The sequence below is a fragment of the Cricetulus griseus genome, assembly GCF_003668045.3.
Source record: "Cricetulus griseus strain 17A/GY chromosome 1 unlocalized genomic scaffold, alternate assembly CriGri-PICRH-1.0 chr1_1, whole genome shotgun sequence".
Taxonomy (NCBI): Eukaryota; Metazoa; Chordata; class Mammalia; order Rodentia; family Cricetidae; genus Cricetulus; species Cricetulus griseus.
Window position 1 is genome coordinate 105637350 of NW_023276807.1, and position 17938 is coordinate 105655287.

Genomic DNA, 17938 nt, shown 5'->3' on the forward strand with positions numbered 1-17938 from the left:
CACACAGGTTACTGATATAGTACCTGCCTAGTATATGTGGGCCCTAGGTTCCAGTCCAGCACTATTTTCCCTACCCCCTCAAAAAAGAGGTTACCAACATCTGCTATAAGTGATGACAAAATAACACCATCAGTCAAGCACGGTGACACATGTTTGTAATACCATCTACCAGGAGGATGACATAGGAGGATGCCCAGTTTGAGGGTGGCCTGTTCTACACAATGAAATCCTTTCTAAAAAATGAAACAAACATAAACCCCAACCAAAAAGCAAAACAAACAACAAAAACCACAATCACAGCTTACAAAAAAGCAACTCAGTTTTGCTTCAGTTTTCAGTAGGGAAATGATGTGAGCCATTTATCATTTCGACAAGACAGCTATCTACAAAGTTCACCCTTGAGAACTGAGTGCTTTGGGTAACAATACCTATACAAAAATCAAAGTAATCTATGATTGTGTTGGGTTGTAGGCTGGACTTGCCCAAAGGCACAAGAACTCACTAAATAACCTTCAAGGTATGAGGACAGATGAGATATTAATTGTTCTATGATGCTGTCAACAGACTGAAGAAAAGATTTTAACTTGAATTAAGTTCTCTAACATTCCTATTTCCTTATGTCATCTTGTAAACATAGGCAGATTTTGTTTTCAACAGATAGGAAAATATCCCATTGTTACTAGGCCATTTCTTTTCTCTTCAGATATCCATGTGACTTCAGTAAAAACTAAACTCTGATGATTCAGGCCAGAAGCTTGGGAGGTTCTGGGCTAAGATTTTTGTATACTTTCATTAATATTGCACTGTCCCTTTAATAAGAAAGGTCAAATTTTCAAAGCAGGACTTGGAATAGATTTTCCAAAACTATATTTTGATTTGCAAAACTTACTTAAATAATCTGAGGCAGATCTTACTCTGTAGTTCAGCTGACCCTTAGACTCACCAGCTTCCTGCTCCAGCTCCCCAAATGCTCTGATTACCACCATGCCTGGCTGGAGCAGACATTGTCATCTATGAAGTGTTACTGGGGAAGGTCACTAATGTGCATGAAAATTATTGTACAGAAAAGTTTACATTTCCTTCTGGCCAAGTCCAGAGTGTAAGACTTCAATCTACTGACCCAATGCCTCAGCATGTAGGGTGGAAAAGGTACCGCAAAGAACAACATGTAAGAGCAGAGCTGGAGCTATGGCTCAGGGGTTAAGAGCACTGACTGTTCTCAGGGGTTAAGAGCACTGACTGTTCTTCCAGAGGTTCTGAGTTCAATTCCCAGCAACCACATGGTGGGCTCACAACCATCTGTAATGTGATCTGGTGCCCTTTTCTGGCACGCACTGTATGCATGATTAAATAAATCTAAAAAAAAAAAAAAGAACATATAAGAGCCTCTAGGCTTAGTGGAAAACACCTTTATCCCAGCAATTAGGAGGCAGAAACAGGTGGAGCTCTGTGAGTTCCAAGACAGCCAGAGCTAGGTACATAGTGGGATACTATCTAGAGAGAGAGAGCATATATACAGAGAAAGAGAGAGAATACATACATAGAGACAAAGTATACAGGAGGAGGGAAACACAATGGAAAGGTTGGAAGATACATTAGTAGTAGAATATCCCAAAGGTGAAAATTACTAATAATTATTCAAGAATGAAAAGAACAAAGTGACTATAAACACAAAATTTTAAACATTTAAAAGAAAGTGGCAGCTGGGCAGTGGTGGCGCACACCTTTAATCCCAGCAATCGGGAGGCAGGCGGATCTCTATGAGTTTGAGACCAGCCTGGTCTATAAGAGCTAGTTCCAGGACAGCCTCCAAAGCCACAGAGAAACCCTGTCTCGGGGAAAGAAAAAAAAAAAAAAAGAAAGAAAGAAAGAAAAGTAAGTCGCAAAACAAATTCAGAATGGTGCTATTTATATGAGATTGAAGAACATGCAAAGTAATCCTAAGCATAAAAGCAAGCATGGGGAAGGGAGATGAGGCAAGAGAATCAAACTCTGGGAGTGTGGTCCCCACAATGTAACTCCATACAGGCCTATTTTTATGTTTCCTCCTCACTGAACTTGAGGTTTTTAGAAAAGCCTCTTCTACTTGTTTCCTTTCTCAGGTCCTCACTTTTAAACATTTGAAAGATCAGAAATTTCCGAAGAAACTTCAATTTTGCATCTTTTCTGGAGAGAGAAGCTCCAGGCTACATAAGCCACATGAAACATTTTACTATTTGAGGCTTCTGAGGCCCACAAGCCACTCAGCCAACCAAACCTGGACATGCAGTCACCTATACCTCTCAGGAAGGTGCCTTACACTCCAGTAGATTTTCATCCCCCACCCACCCAGATGGGATTCCTTTCTCTGGATATAGGAAACTCACTCTTGAAGGTGCTCAGACCTCAGATCTTTGTCACCTCCCTGAACTGTTTGCCTTTTCCCTACCCTATATGCAACTTTGCATTCAATAGAGTCTGACTAGCTCTTCCCATCTGCCACAGGGTCACTGCAACAGCTGCTGCTTTGTTTTGCTTTCTCAGACAGTCTCACTGTAGTAAGAATGCTCTCCAACCCATGATCCCCAGCCTCCACACAGGTTCTTCACTGCTTTCCCCCTGTCTGCACTCAACTCCAGTTAACCAGCCTCATCACCATCCAGTCTCTATGCAGAAGCCATAAGCTGTAATCATCATTTAAGTCATATCGAATCATCCTCTTTTCCAAACCCTCTAATCCTTCAGAGTTTCTTAAGCCAAAGACTCTAGAAAGCCCATCTATATATCCATCTGTGCACCTAGGGAGAAAAGGCCAGGTGCTCCAAACAGGATTGGCTGGGACAGCACTGCAGCTATGAGTGTTCTTAGTTCCTGGACTTAGTGATTGTGGTCTCACTTCTCACTACGTGAAGAAAGCATCCAGACAGGTACTTCCCACTTTTGGAAAGCTCAACGATTCCTTTACAAGCTCCATTCACCTTATTAATCCTCTTCTGTGGCTGTCTAATCACACCCTCTTCCTCTGCTGTCTGTCACCACACCTCATCACAGTAGGATGGACACATGCACAACCTATAGGATTCCTTTTCTAGTGACCAACATTGGATACTTCAACAGTCATGATGAGCTTGGGCTGGAAAGGGCCATTCTTTAACACATTTATGCTAATACAGAGAGCTGGAATTCATAAAGAAAGGAAAGACCCACCAAGTGTTGAGAAAAACAATGGAAAACTTTAGGTCAATGGAGACAATAGCATTATTTGCTTTCACAGTTCCTAGTTCAGGGTCCTCTTGGGGCCTTTACACTTTCAGCCTACAACTTCAGTGAGACATCCTATTTTTGTTAAACTAGATGAATGATGTTCTTGCTTGGAATAATGCAATGGTACCTATGATAGAGAGTCATACATTATGTACTGAATCTGGAAAGTGCCTCAGGGGCTCATATGTATGAACATGATTCCCTAGCTAGCAATACTATTTTACAAAGTTATGGAGCTTCTGGAACAAGGTGCCTAGGAGAAAGCCTTTGAAGGTTTCTAGCCTGGTCAAACCTCTCTGCTCTAGCTCTCTGCATCCTGATCCTCCAAATACTAACAAACTAAGCCTCAAGTTCTCCTGGCACCAGACAATCTACCCAACACCATGCCTTTGCCACCATGATGGATTGTAATCCCCAAAACCCTAAACCAAAGCAAATACTTCCTTCCTAAAGTTGCTTCTGCCAGTACCCCGATTACAAGAGAGAAGTAACTAGCACTATCCACATAAGCTGCAGCTTTTAAATTCCTATCCCCAGTAGATGTGGTGCATGAGAGAGAGAAAAAGACCTAGGAAGAGAATTACCACAACAGGAGGTTTTTGTTTTGTTTTGTTTTTAAATTAGAAACAAGCTTGTTTTACATGTCAATCCCAGTTCCTTCTCCCTCCCCTCCTCCCCTGCCCCCCTTATCCCATCTCCTTTCTGCTCCCCAGGGAGGGAGAGGCCTTCCATAGGGGATCTTCAAAGTCTGTCATAATTTGAGACAGGAGGGATTCTTAACAATGAAAATGCTATTATTTCTAGAGAAATTCAATAGCATCTATATTCAAAATTCAGCCTGATAGGCACTCCAAGGTAATAAAATAAAATAAAGACAGACAGACCACCCTTTGCTCAAAGAGCATAGTCAAATTAACAATGGAAATCTAGGGTTGAGGTTGTGACATAGGGTGATGCACAAGTATGGAGGCCACCCAGCCAGGAAAGCAGGTTTGTGAATTATGAATTGGCTGAGAACACAGTGGGAGGTGGGGATGAGAGGACAGTATGGACTGAGACAAGGACTAACACGAAGCAAGAGGAAGACAAGGACTAACTTGCAACAGATACAGCCAGATGAGTAAACTCCACAGATCACAGATGAAGCAAACTGGCTATGACAGCATTAGACCACAGGACCTCTTGGTTCAGGAATGAAGTCTAGAGGTTGGAACCGTCTCAATTCAACCTTTCATTGTAAAGGTGTTTAAAAACTGTACCATCTCATCACAAAACCATTTCAAGCAGTTAAAATTTCAGAGATTTCATCATAAGAGTAGGTGACTACTTAAGTAAGAAAACAAACTTACTTCATCAGAAGCAGAGCGCAGACACTGGACAGCAGCCTGCTTTTTCATCTCCTCTAGTGTTAGATCTGAAGACTTCTTCTTACTCCTTCCCCATTTCTTATAAGCTCCTTTCTCCCAGCCCAAGATGTCATTCTCCTGCAATGAGATAATACCAGGTTAGATGACTAAGACTGGAGAATCAGCCAGGCATTGGTGGTGCACACCTTTAATCCCAGCACTCAGGAGGCAGAGGCAGGTGGATCTCTGTGAGTTCGAGACCAGCCTGGTCTACAAGAGGTAGTTTCCAGGACAGCCTCCAAAGCCACAGAGAAACCCTGTTTCAGGAAAACAAAACAAAACAAAACAAAACAAAAGACTGGAGAATAAGTTTAAAGAGCCCCGCACACAACTGCTTACATGTACATTTCCTATCAAATACTCAAGATGGACAGCTTAGAACCTGGCACTCACAGAGTCTGCTAAGATTATTCATCTTCTCAAGAACCTGACTACTTTCAGTGGTAAGACATGCCAACTGGCAAACAAGGCAACTCAGGCTTGTGCATAAACAGAAATGTAACTGAAACCCAATATAAACTCTGTACTATACACTAAATGTCTCCTTTAGTTTCTGCTTTTCAGTGAGTATTCAGATTATGGTATGGTTTTTACAGCTTATCAGGTAAATGGTTAAATCCCTATTTCTCTACCTTACTGTCTAAAGAACACCCAACAGATATTTTACAGAGATTGCCAGTTTATTTCCCCTGACTTTTATATGACAATATAAAAATCTAAAGACAATTTCAAAAGCAAGAAGGTGAGAGGGGGACTCCAGTCACTGTTCTGCCTGCCACTCAGTAAAAACAAGAAAACCTGAGCATGCCTCAGTTAGTTTTCCCATGTCCCTTTAAAAGGTACTTACAACGGCATAGTAGGACCTGAATAATTTTGTATCTGGTCATTACCCACTTTACAAACTCTTTGGTTATACAATAACACAATGCAAGTTTACTCAACTCTTTCTCTAAAGCAGAAATTTATGGAATTACTTTCCATCACTTTGCTAGTCTGTTTTGCATGCAAAGCCTTTTACTTGATAAAGTGACTAAAAGAGTAGAAAGACAAGATGTAAAAAGACTAGACAGAGCAGATAATGACTCAATGAATGAAGTTACTATTCAGAAGGGTACTGGTCTCAGGAAATAGAGAAAAGCCAATGAAGGACATGGGATATATAAGGAGAAGAACCACAACTATAAATTCTAACCATGTTAAGAGCAAAAAGGAAACTATTAACTGCCAACCCCATTTTCACTTTGCTCCAAACCAGAAATGACTCTCTATACTGCCAAATATGAGTGGAAGCAGATGACCCGTGTGCCTCTCATACTCACAACCTGTAATAGTGATTTGCTATGTTTTTAGAACTCATTTTTTTTTTGGGTGAATGATGTTATTTCCATTTTCCAATGAAACAATTCTGGTAGTCAAATGAGAATGACCAGTGTTTCCATTTATTGACTGCCTAGCTGAACTACATCTGAGACCCAACACTTCTAATCCATGGTATCTTCTGGAGACAGATTGTGTTCTGTAACAAGAACATAGGCCAGAGTCCTAACAATGTCGACTCAAAGCTTCTTCAAGACAGAGAAAATGCTCCAAGCTCCTTGTCACACTATATTTTAAAAAATAAATAAATATGAGGTGGGAAAGATGACTCATCAGTTAACAGCTCTGGTTGTTCTTCTGAAGGACCTGGGTTTGATTCCCAGAACCCACACAAACTTTCTGTTAACTCCAGTTCCAGGTGATCCAATACATTCCTCTGGCCTCTGTAAGTACCAGGCATGCATGTGGTACACAGACATACATGCAGGAAAACACCTGTAAACACACACATACACATACAAAAAAAAAAAATTAGAAAAAAAAAAGCATGCAGGAAAGCTACTTGAAAATCACTGGAAATAGATGGAGCTTAGTTATAGATGGAGCTTAGTTCTATATGGCCTGAGATTAGCTTTCCTCTTAATGAGCATCAGGACCCTGAAATCTATTACAGCTCAACAGAGGTGACATGCACTCAGCAGTCTGCACAAACTGCAAACTCACAAGGACATGCTGTCTTTCTGAAGCACAATTTGACGGCATATGTCAAACATCTTAAGCATGTACTTTTGATCCAATGAGTCTTTCTGGGAATTCCTGAGGAAATAATCACTAATGTAAACGATTTTAGCAAAGCTATGTTGACTGTATAGTTGTCAATAATGGCGAATAAGGAAAGACAACCTAAATGTCAAATAGGAGAACATGGCTAAATAAGTCATGATTCATGCAGACATGGGACAGGACAGCTACTAAAGGAATTTGAAGTGGACTGGCATGGAATGCTGTGGTACTATACTAGTTAACTACAATATGATCTTATTTTAGTCTCTCTCTCTCAAACATCTAAGAAATGCTATGAATACATTCACAAAAAACAAAACAAGATTTTTATCATTTATACTGTCTAATGAGTCATACTCAAAGGTCAAAAAAAGCTTTACACTCAAAGCTTGGAAGTTGACAGAAGAGGCAGCCTGTGGATCTCAACTTGAACCTGGTACCTGGCAACATCCTTAGGCTTCCTGTCTGGCAGGCCTTTGTGTGTACATGAAGAAAGAGCCATCCTCTTACCAGATGGTTTTCCCTTTGGCATTAGGTTGCAACACAGAACACAGCATAATCTCCACTTGTTGGAGATGTACAGTCTAGCAGGAAGAAGTGAGCCAAGCATTCTGGGATGGCAATCACTAAGGAAATGCTGAAGAGGCATGTTCTCTTCTTGGTCTGGGAGAGAAAGGTTTCCAAGGAGAAATGGTCACTAGTGTGCTCTATACACACTGACTAGAAGTCTGGCCAGTTGAGGGGGCAAGTTATGCAGAAGAAACAGTGGGCTTCACAAAGCATAGAAAATATGCTCTGTAAAGGGGCTGGAGAAATGGGTCAGTGGTTAAGACACTGGCTATTCTTTCAGAAGATCTGAGTTCAATTCCCAGCAATCATATGGCAGCTCACAGCTGTCTGTAACTCCAGTTCCAGCGGATCTGACACCTTCACATCAATGCACATAAAATAAATTTATTTTTTAAAAGAAGAGTCTGACTAAAAATAGTTGAAGGTTAAAAGAATAGCTAATTTAAGGAAATAATGTAGAAAAATATTTCTAAAATTTTTACTGATAAAATTTTAAATCTAATTCAGTAACGAATCTGTGTAATATATCCATACTAGTGAGAATGGGCTTTGTAGGCAGGGGTCATACCTGCAGGGCTCTAGCACAGAGGTCCTAGATTCCATCTCTCTGCCAAAGATGACTAATTCTTTGGGAGGAGGGTAGTATTTGACTGACTAGAGTTCAAAGTCAGCATTTCTACCCATAAAAACCAACAAGCCAAGCCAGGCATGGTCATGAAGGGCTGTGGTCCCAGATACTCAAAGACTGAGGCAGAAAGATGACTTGAATCCAGGAGTTCCAGGCCAGCCTGGGTAAAATAATAAGATCACTGCAAGAAAACAAAACAAATTAATCAAAAATATTCAGTTGCTAAAGTGAGTTTTTTACTGTTCCAGAAAGACACAAATCAGGCAAGACATATATAAGATATGACATCTTAGAAGCCAGGCATCTGTAATCTCAGTACTTAGGAAACTGAGGCAGGAGCATCATGAGCTTCAGGGCATCTTGGACTATATAGTAAGAATGTCTCAGAAACAAAAATAGCACCAGAGAGATGGTTCGTCAGGTAAAGAGACTTGCTGCTGAACCTCACAGCCTGAGTTAGGTATGTGGGACCCACATGTAGAAGAAGAACCAACTATGCAAGTTGTTCTCTGGTTTCCACACATGCACTGTGGCATGCCTGCCTCCAAACATACACACACAAATAAATAATAAGTCTAAGTACACACACACCATGCACACCACCCTTTAAGGTTAGGTGTTGATACTGACATAATTCACACATTTTAAAACTTTTGTTTAATTTTGGTGCTAGATATAGAACCTAGGGCCTGCACATGCTACCCTTTACTTTTAACATCATTTAGGTTTTTGGGGTGTGTGTGTGTGTGTGTGTGTGTGTGTGTGTGTGTGTGTGTGTGTATCCACAAGGCTACATAACAGGCATCACTATTTAACTTTAAATACTTCTTTCAACCTAAAAAGAAACTCTGCCTGTGAGCACTTTCCATTCATACATAGCCCTGCCTGTGTAGATACTAACTAAGGAGTTATACGATGCCTACTCTTTGAGCTTAGTCTTCCGACACTCATCCATACTGTAATAACATGGATCAGTGTTTCATCCATGTTTATGAGCAAATTAATATTAATAGTTACTAATGTAAATATTAATATGTAGAGTGTATTTTGTTTATCCATTCATCCACAGATAGATGTTTGAGCTATTTCCACACTGCTATGGACACTCAAATATAAGTCTTGGCCTAGACACCAATTTTCAATGTTCTTGGTATAGATAGAAGACAGGTGTGTGTATGTATGTATGTATGTATGTATTGGCCCACATTTGAACTGTGTTTAATATCTGAAGAACTACTAAACTATTTTCCAAAGCAGCTGCTATATAATAACATCAGCACTTTACCAGCATCTTTAACTGTCTTGTGTTCTTTGCTGTACCCACCCTCTAATAACAACTGATGCTAAGCCCCTTCCTGTGGACTGAATGTCATCTCCAAACCGTGACAGATGTAGCATAGGGTCTTTCTCGGTGCTGAGCTATAAGAGCTCCCAATCCAACTGCCTGTGCATTTTTGAGAATATGACTTGCCTCTTCACCTCCATGATGGTGTTATCTGAAGTCCCAAAGGTTTACTTGTAGTAAGGTCTTACTAATTTATATAGCCTCTGGATTCTTATGCTTTTGCCTCATATCTAAGCAACCACTCACTGCCTACCCAAGTTTTTAGCCCTTATACTCAAGTGTCTGGTCCATTGTGAGTTAACTTTTCAATATGGTAGAAGGCAGAAGCTAAGCTTCATTCTTTATTTTAGTATAATAAAAAACACAGAATGCGGGCTGGAGAGATGGCTCAGCGGATAAGAGCAGTGGCTGCTTTTCTAGAGGTTCTGAGTTCAATTCCCAGTAAAACCACATGGTGGCTCACAGCCATCTGTAATGAGATCTGGTGCCCTCTTTTGGCCTGTAGGCATACATGCAGGCAGAACACTCTATACATAATAAATCTTAAAAACAAACAAACAAACCACAGAATGCTTTGTGAATCTGCATGCCATCCCTGTCAAGGGGTCATGCTAATCTTTTCTGCATTGCTCCATTTTTATTGTATATGCTGCTGAAATGAGCAGAGCTTCATTCTCTGTCTGGTACCTAGGGGCCCAGGACCATGCACTGAAAGACTGTTCTTTCCACATTGTTGGAAACCACCTGACCACAGATGGAAGGGTTCATTTCTGAACTCTTGGTTTCAGTTCACTGACTTAAACTCCTAGTCATAAGTCAGAACTAAACTGTCATTTCACAGTCTTGTAGGAAAATCTGAAATTGGGAAGTAAGTTCTCTAAAGATGCTATATTTTTGTTAGTTGTTTCCAAGAAATTTGGGCTACTGTATATCCCATGAGTTTCTCATATAAACTTCAGGATCAGCATGTCAACCTCTGCAATAAAAAGGTGGTAGGGTTCTGATGATAACTGGTGAGTCTCCAGATCAGTTTGGGGAGTACTGCCATTTTAATGATACCATTAATGTCCTCACACAGATACTGCCAAATTCTGGCATTAATCAGAAAGCCTAAGTTTACTTTGAAGGTTATTTACAAAACCAAATCTTGTCTTCTTTGCTGCCTATTAATACATTGGTATGCTGTAGAAACGCGTGAAGCAGTTTAGTATGATTTATCACTCAAACATCAGTTAAAAATTTCACTGCATTATAAGACAGAGCTATTTACCCTCTTTAGGTTCAACTCTCTGGGAAACATAAAACCTGTAACAAAAGCTACATAAAAATATAGCACATCACATATACATTTTACGTTCTATTCTTTCCACTTATTTCAAGAGTTCTCCCTCTCCGTATTTTTGTTTCGTTATTAGCCCACATTTTACTAAAATCACTGAACTAATCATCAGATTCTTAAAACAGTATAGTATAAAAAGATCTATTTTAGGGGCTTGGGAGATGGCTCATCAGTTAAGACCCCTGCCTGCTCTTCCAGAGGTCCCGAGTTCAATTCCCAGCAACCACATGGTGGCTCACAACCATCTGTAATGAGATCTGGTGCCCTCTTCTGGCCTGCAGGGATACATGCAGGCAGACCCTGTATTCACAATAAATAAATTTTTTAAAAAAGAATCTATTTTATAATGAATATAAATGTTCCCCGCTGCTGAGTTCATGCCAAACTGGCTTGAGGGGAAGTCACCTGGCTGATTCCAAGCTTCGATGTCACTGGGCTTCTCCTCTGCTTTTTTGGCTGCCTCCTCCTTTAAACTTGGTTTTGACCTAGCTCCTTGTAGGGGTAGAGGGTGGTGACACTGGGCATCATGATGTTCTCACACACCACGCAGAACCATGCAGTGCTCATTTCTGACTGGTCTCAGGGCTCTCTTGAGCAGATCCTTGAAGACAAGTCCTGCTACTTTGCTTTCAGCCACCTAGGGCCTGAAGTGGGTGGTAGTGTGTGCGCTGGGGAGAAGGGGAACACAGTCTCATTCAGACTCACTAGGCTTCTGTTCCTCAGGAGTCTGTTAACAAGAAGATGTGGGAGGCATGGGTGGGTGCTTAGCAGCAGACAGCAGTGACACCAGCTGTATTTTAGAATACCATGTTCTTTTTCTTCCTCCGGTTCCCAATCTCCTTTTTGAAAGAAGACAGAATGAGGCAGTCAATCAAAGCCCTAACCTTATGTCACCTCACCAGTGTGTCTAGAAAAGCAGGTGCTAATAAATAGATGGTTGCCTGGGGAGCTCTTCTGCCTCATCTGCTTTTGGTACTTGATAATTGTGTTCTGCCTTCCAGATTAGGACTTTGGAAAAACATACTTGATCTTATTCAGTGTCAACCAGTCAACTCTTACGGCATAACACGAATTGGGCATGGTGGTGCACAACTTAATCTTAGCACTTGTAGAGGCAGGAGAACCAGAAGATCAAGGTCATCCTTGAGTGAGCTCAAGGACAGCCTAGACTACATAAGAACATGTCTCAAAAAGAAAAATAAGTTCTTCTAGTGTCCTGGGCAGAATATGGATCCAAGCTCAAGCCATCAGCATGAGTACGGATGCTGCTCTGACTTGCACATTCCTCATATACATTTCTCCTATTTTAACATTTTCCATTAATACTACATGCTCCTACAAAGTAATTATACACCTAATGGGTAGTTCTGACTTTTAAAAACAATTTATTTATATGTATTTTATGTGCATTGGTTTGAAGGTGTCAGATCTCCTGGAACTGGAGTTACAGTTGTGAGATGCCATGTGAGTGCTGGGAATTGAACCTGGGTCCTCTAGACGAGCAGTGAGTGCTCTTAACCACTGAGCCATCTCTCTAGCCCCATGGGTAGTTTTAATTTTAAACACACATTTTTTCTGCCACCTTCACAGGGGGTTGACAATTGCAGGATAGGGGTTAAGAGCACTGGCTGACCTTGACGAGGATCCCAGTTTGGTTCCCATCACCTATGGCTCACAAACCACCTGTATCTCTAGCTCAGGGGAATCTAAAATGTCTCCAAGAGCACCTGCACAAATGTGCCCATATACACATAAATAAAACATAATGAAAATAAATTTAATATAAAACAAGAATCATTTTTTATTTGACCTTCCCCACCATAAGCCAAGGTATCCTCTGCCTTACCAGTGCTAAATGGAAATGTGTTTTTGGTGACTGGGGAGATGCTCAATGGATAAAGCACTTACTGTACAAGTGTAAAGACCAGAGTTTGGATTCCTACAACCTATGTAAAAAGTTGGCCAGGCATGGCAGCCAACCATAATCTTAGCACTTGGGAGGCAGAGACATAGAATCCCAGAGGCAAGCTCGTGAGATGAGCTGGAATTGGCATAAGCCAGGTTCAATAGCCCTGTTACAATAAATAAAGTGGAGAGTAGTTGGGGAAGATAATCTGATGTCACAGGCCTCTGTTGGTACTCACACATTTTTGAACATGCACATACACACACAATGCCCCCACCAATAGTAGTTTATAACTCCTTATAACTCCATAGTGTGCTTTCTCCAGTTTTTATCTGTTTTGTCTATAAGCAGTAAGCCAGAACCTGGGAGGAGGACCAAATTTGGGTTGAGACTTACTATTTCTCTGACCCAGGACCCCAACTTGTTGCAATGAATAAGAAACCAGAGAACACTTGACCAAGTGTGTCAGTCATGTGCATATACACTCTCCTTTGACTACATCTACACGTTACCCTCTACATCCCACAGCACTTGGTACATAAATACCTCGCCTTGGGAAATATATTGCTGTTGATTAAATCTTCCAGATTGAGACTCTAATAAACAACTCTAAAAATGAGAAGTTAAAGTCTTACTGAAAACAACCCATTCCCTGTGAACTGAAGTAGCTATGAAAAACGTCCTCATTTCTAGAAAAACCATTCTTCCATGTTTGTAGAGAGAACATCTTGCCTCTCAAGAGTCTATTTTACATTTTCTAGAAAGATGTCGATAAATTAAAAGGCTGACCCCAAAATAACACGTCTGTTAACTATGTGCTTTCTTTCTTTTTTTCTTTGGTGCGGGGAGTGGTTTGCTTTTTCAAGACAGGGTTTCTCTGTGTTAATAGTTCTGGCTGTCCTGGAACTTGCTTTGTAGACCAGGCTAGCCTTGAACTCACAGAGATCAGCCTGTCTCTGCCTCCCAAGTGCTAGGATTGAAGGTGTGCGCCACCACAGCCCACTGATTAAGAGGTTTTCAATCCCTTCAGAACCTTATTTGAGCTAGATATGTTAGTATATGTGTTCCCAACACTTGAATGACTGAGGCAGGGATATCAGTTCAGATTCAAGGCTAGCCTGGGATATCAAAGTCAAACAAAAGATAAAAATAAACAAACAAAAAACACAAGACAAAACTTTATTTGTTCCTAGCCAGGGCAGCAAGCAACCTAGAAGCCAGAAAAGTACAGATGTATCCAACCCAAGGATGCCAACACCAGCCAAAACGAGCTCTGGGCAAGTGATGTATGAAAATATTAGGAGCCTCAGAGAAAGCCTCTGCATTATTTACTGGACTCTTAAGGGTTTTGTTTTCTTTTGTGGGTTTGGAAGATTCTTGTCAATAAATGTTTGTTTCTGCTATCAATGTTAATAACAATTTAAAACAAAGTTACTCACAAAATACCACTTTCTTTGAACTAATAATTTTTTTAAAACTACAAGATTGTATGTAAAGTTTGTATACAGGATTACCTAGGGCCCTCTCTTGCACCTGGGAAGACATGTCTCTGGAGGAAACTAGCAGCAGTTCTTGGAAAGTAAGGCTGGATTGTTTTTTGTTTTTTTGTTTTGTTTTGTTTTGTTTTTTTGAGAATCAACATTTGATTGGTTTCTGACTTTAAACTCAACATCCACATAAATAAAATGTGATGACAGACTTTAAAGTGACATACAATGACATCTGGTAAAGCTATAAGCTTGACAGGACTTTTAAGGGTAGTGATTTGTCTTGTGCACTGTGATTAATATCATTCTTCCAGACAAATACAGTATTTACCTAGGAACAGAAGAAAATAAAATAGACATGTAACTAACTTTCCTAACACTAGAAACCAACATTCAAGGCAGTGGTATGAAAAGACGGCAAGTCATCATTGTATTCCCAGTACAGATGAGACACAAAGTCCGTGTCAGAATGTAAGCAACAAGGTCTATGAGATTAACAACTGGACCAGACAGTGATTCTACTACAATCTTGTTACTGACAGAAATTTTCACAAATTCCTCATACTACACAATGATTATTTCTGAGTTGGAATACTTGAAGCCTTAAGAATGTACACCTATGGACCTGGAGAGATGGCCCAGCAGTTAATAGCACTTGCTCCTTTTGGCAAGAATCCAGGTTCAGTTCCCAGTACCCACATGGTGACTTACAACTGGGATCCAAGTTTTTGATATTCATAGGCACCAGGCACACACATGGTCCACACATATCCACATAAGCATAAAATAAAAAAAATTTAAATCCTTAAGAATGTACACATACAGGGTTAATGATATATCTTAGCAGGTAAAGGTGCCTGCTGTGAAACCTGACAACTAGAGTTCAATGCCTGGAACCTACAAGGTAAGAAGGGAATCAACTCCTACAAGTTGTTATCTGATCTCCACAAAAATGATGTGGCACATGTGCCCCTCCACATCACAAATAAATAAAAGAATATACAAATACCAAGTGAGTACTTGATACCTAAGAGGCAACCCTAAAGGAACACCTGTGTGGGACTGTCTAGATTAAGGCACCTCTGAGAATGTGTGGGGGATTGTCTTGTTTGACTTGACGTAGGAAGACCCATCTTTATTATGGGTGGCATCATTCCCTGAGGAGAGTATCCTGGACTGCACAGAATGGAGAGGGCAAGCGGAGCACTAGCATACACGCATTCATTCACTATGCTTTTGAATGGATATAATGAGAGCAGTTCTCTCCAGCTCCTGTAACTGTGACTACCCTGTCCTTAGGAACCATAATCTGGATTTCTGAGCCATATAAATTTTCTCTCTTAAACTTCTATTGAGGTATTTTCATTACAAAAATAGAATGTAACTAGACACAGACACAGCCATCAAATGTCACAAAGACTTAACACACATCAATACCTGTTCCTGAAGGTCATAGTCATAGCTGTCATGCAGCAGAAGACTGAGGATATACCGCGAATAAATCATGGCATCAATGCCACATTTCTCGAGCTCTTGTCCCAGCCAGGTTTGCACTGGACCCAATGCATGAAGCAGAGACATGTCAGAAACAGACACAGGGCCTGGATAAGAACTTGAGGTGCTTTCAGATGGTAAACCATCCACAACAACTGTAGAGACAGGGCACATGAACTTAGGTTGCTGACATCCTTAAAACGCAAAGCATTTTCTATAGCGGATGTTCTGTTGGTATCCGGAGAGGATTTCACTCCAGCAGAAAGGAGAGGAGCTGGACATGGAGGACAGGCAGTGACCGCGCAGCAGTCAGCTCTCTATAACACAATTTCCCTCTTCAGGCATGACCAGTGAATCAACACCATGATAGCAACACAAATGGAGATGCAACTTTCAACTTTCATTTCACATTGAGGCCAAATGTCAGTCTCGGGCAGAACCTACAGAAATGAAAAAGAAAGCAAGCAATGAGTCACATGTAGACACAAAGTTGTGAGATGACTTATCTTTATGCATTTATTATTTATTTATTGTAGAGACAAAGTGTAAGGTGACTGTTATCTTTATGTATTTATTATTCATTTATTTAGGTTTTTCTAGACAGGGTTTCTTTGTGTAACCCTGGCTGTCTTGGGAATCTACTCTCTAGATCACCTGGCCTCTGCCTCCCAAGTGCTGGGATTACAGGTGTGAGCCACCACAACCCAGTGAGGATGATTTTTAAAAGGAAGGTACTCCTCCTTTTAAGATGTACCAGCTAACTTGGAACAATGTTTTCTCTGTGGAGTATTTGGCATTTTAAACTGAGAGACACTGTAAATTTAAAAGCTTGTTATCATCTGGAATGAGAACAAGGATGATCTCTACCCATGCCCAATGACACTAATGATCATTTCCTATCTCAAGAGACTGGAATGGTAAAATGTTTACAGAAAAACACTAGTTTGCATTTAAATACAATGGAAACAACAGTTAAATAGTGTCATCAAAATGTTGGTTAAAAAACAATCTTTAAGGCCGGGTGTTGGTGTTGCAAGCCTTTAATCCCAGCACTCAGGAGGCAGAGGCAGGCGGATCTCTGTGAGTTTGAGGCCAGCCTGGTCTCCAGAGGGAGTGCCAGGATAGGCTCCAAAGCTACACAGAGAAACCCTGTCTCAAAAATAAATAAATAAATCTTTAAATTTAAATTCACAGGTCATTATCATGTATTTAGCAAGCATGACTAAAATCTGAGGATGGTGATCAGGGATTCATACAACTGGAGGCAAAGCAGACCTTACCAACACAGGCTACACTGTCAGACCTGCTGTGGCCTTTCCTCATTGGACTTCCACTTCAGTGACATCCTTTTTTTAATACCATTCCCCTATACAAAGTTTCAATATGTCCAATAATATGTTTATTTGTTAATCTTTTAGGTTTGAGTTTTTGTTGTTTTTCAAAACAGGGTTTCTCTGTGTAGCTTTGGCTATGCTGGAACTTGTTCTGTAGACCAGGCTGGCCTCAAACTCACAGAGATCCACTTGCCTCTGCCTCCTGAGTACTAGGATTAAAGGCATGCACCACCACCACCCAGTGGGTTTGTTTTTTTTAATGCAGGGTCTAGCTATGTATCTTGCTAGGAAATGAAAACAGGGGAAGCAACCCTGATCAGCCTAGTATGTTCGTGAACTTCAGCCACCAAGCATGACTCAGAGCAGCATCTTTGGTGAAAGGTAGACATTCCTTAAAATGATGTATGCCTGAGTTTCCCAAGTGTCAATAAAATTTACACAAATATACAGAAAACAATTATAAATTCATTGTATAACTAAGACATTAGATTAATATGTGTTACTAAGTATTTTGTTACTTTCAAATGTCCTCACTAATACACTGTCTTTATCAAGATTTTACCTACACTTTTCATCAGCTGATATTTTTCAGCTGTCTCTCAAAATTAAAACATTTTCCATAAATCATTTACTAAATTGGTTCCCAGGCTAGATAACAGACAGATCATCAGTAAACACGTCCAGTCCTAACCCATTTGAAGCAAGTTGACAAGTTACTTAGTGAAAACCAGACAAGGCTGAAGGAACTTGAAATATTTGAGGGAGAGTTAGAGAATCCAGGTAGCTTGAACTCACAGGGAGTTAGAGAAAGGTCTGCACAAAGAAATATCAGAAACTTGCAATGCGCTGTCCTGGAGTATTTAGCAGAGTATCCATGGGTGTGCATAAGTAAGGAACTAACCTAGGCCAGCACTGGGAGCACAAAGATTCTTGTGCTCAAGAAAAGCATTACAGAAACCAGGAATGTTAAATACACAGGTTGTCTTTACAAAGGAAAAAATGTATAACCTGTTTGCTGCCCAGAAGATGGGAATGGAGGTGGCTAATAGACTAGGTTAGTGGTTCTCAACTTTCTGAAAGCTGTAA

At 40.5% G+C, this 17938-nt stretch overlaps 1 protein-coding gene and 1 non-coding gene across 7 annotated transcripts in view; both read right to left on the reverse strand.

The window, feature by feature from the left end:
- Positions 1–17938, reverse strand: part of Kiaa0232 (KIAA0232 ortholog) — a 60612-nt gene that overhangs the window by 24305 nt on the left and 18369 nt on the right. For all 6 annotated transcript variants that reach the window (XM_027387087.2, XM_027387085.2, XM_027387086.2 and 3 more), the window contains exons 2-3: positions 15462–15958; positions 4593–4727 (exon numbers count right to left, since the gene is read on the reverse strand). In XM_027387087.2, coding sequence (XP_027242888.1) covers positions 4593–4727; positions 15462–15692 — 366 coding nt within the window. In that variant the 5' untranslated portion in view covers positions 15693–15958. The remainder of the gene's footprint in view (positions 1–4592; positions 4728–15461; positions 15959–17938) is intronic.
- On the reverse strand, positions 9851–9957 carry LOC113830902. The gene has a single exon (XR_003479517.1). It is a non-coding gene; the product is annotated as a U6 spliceosomal RNA (small nuclear RNA).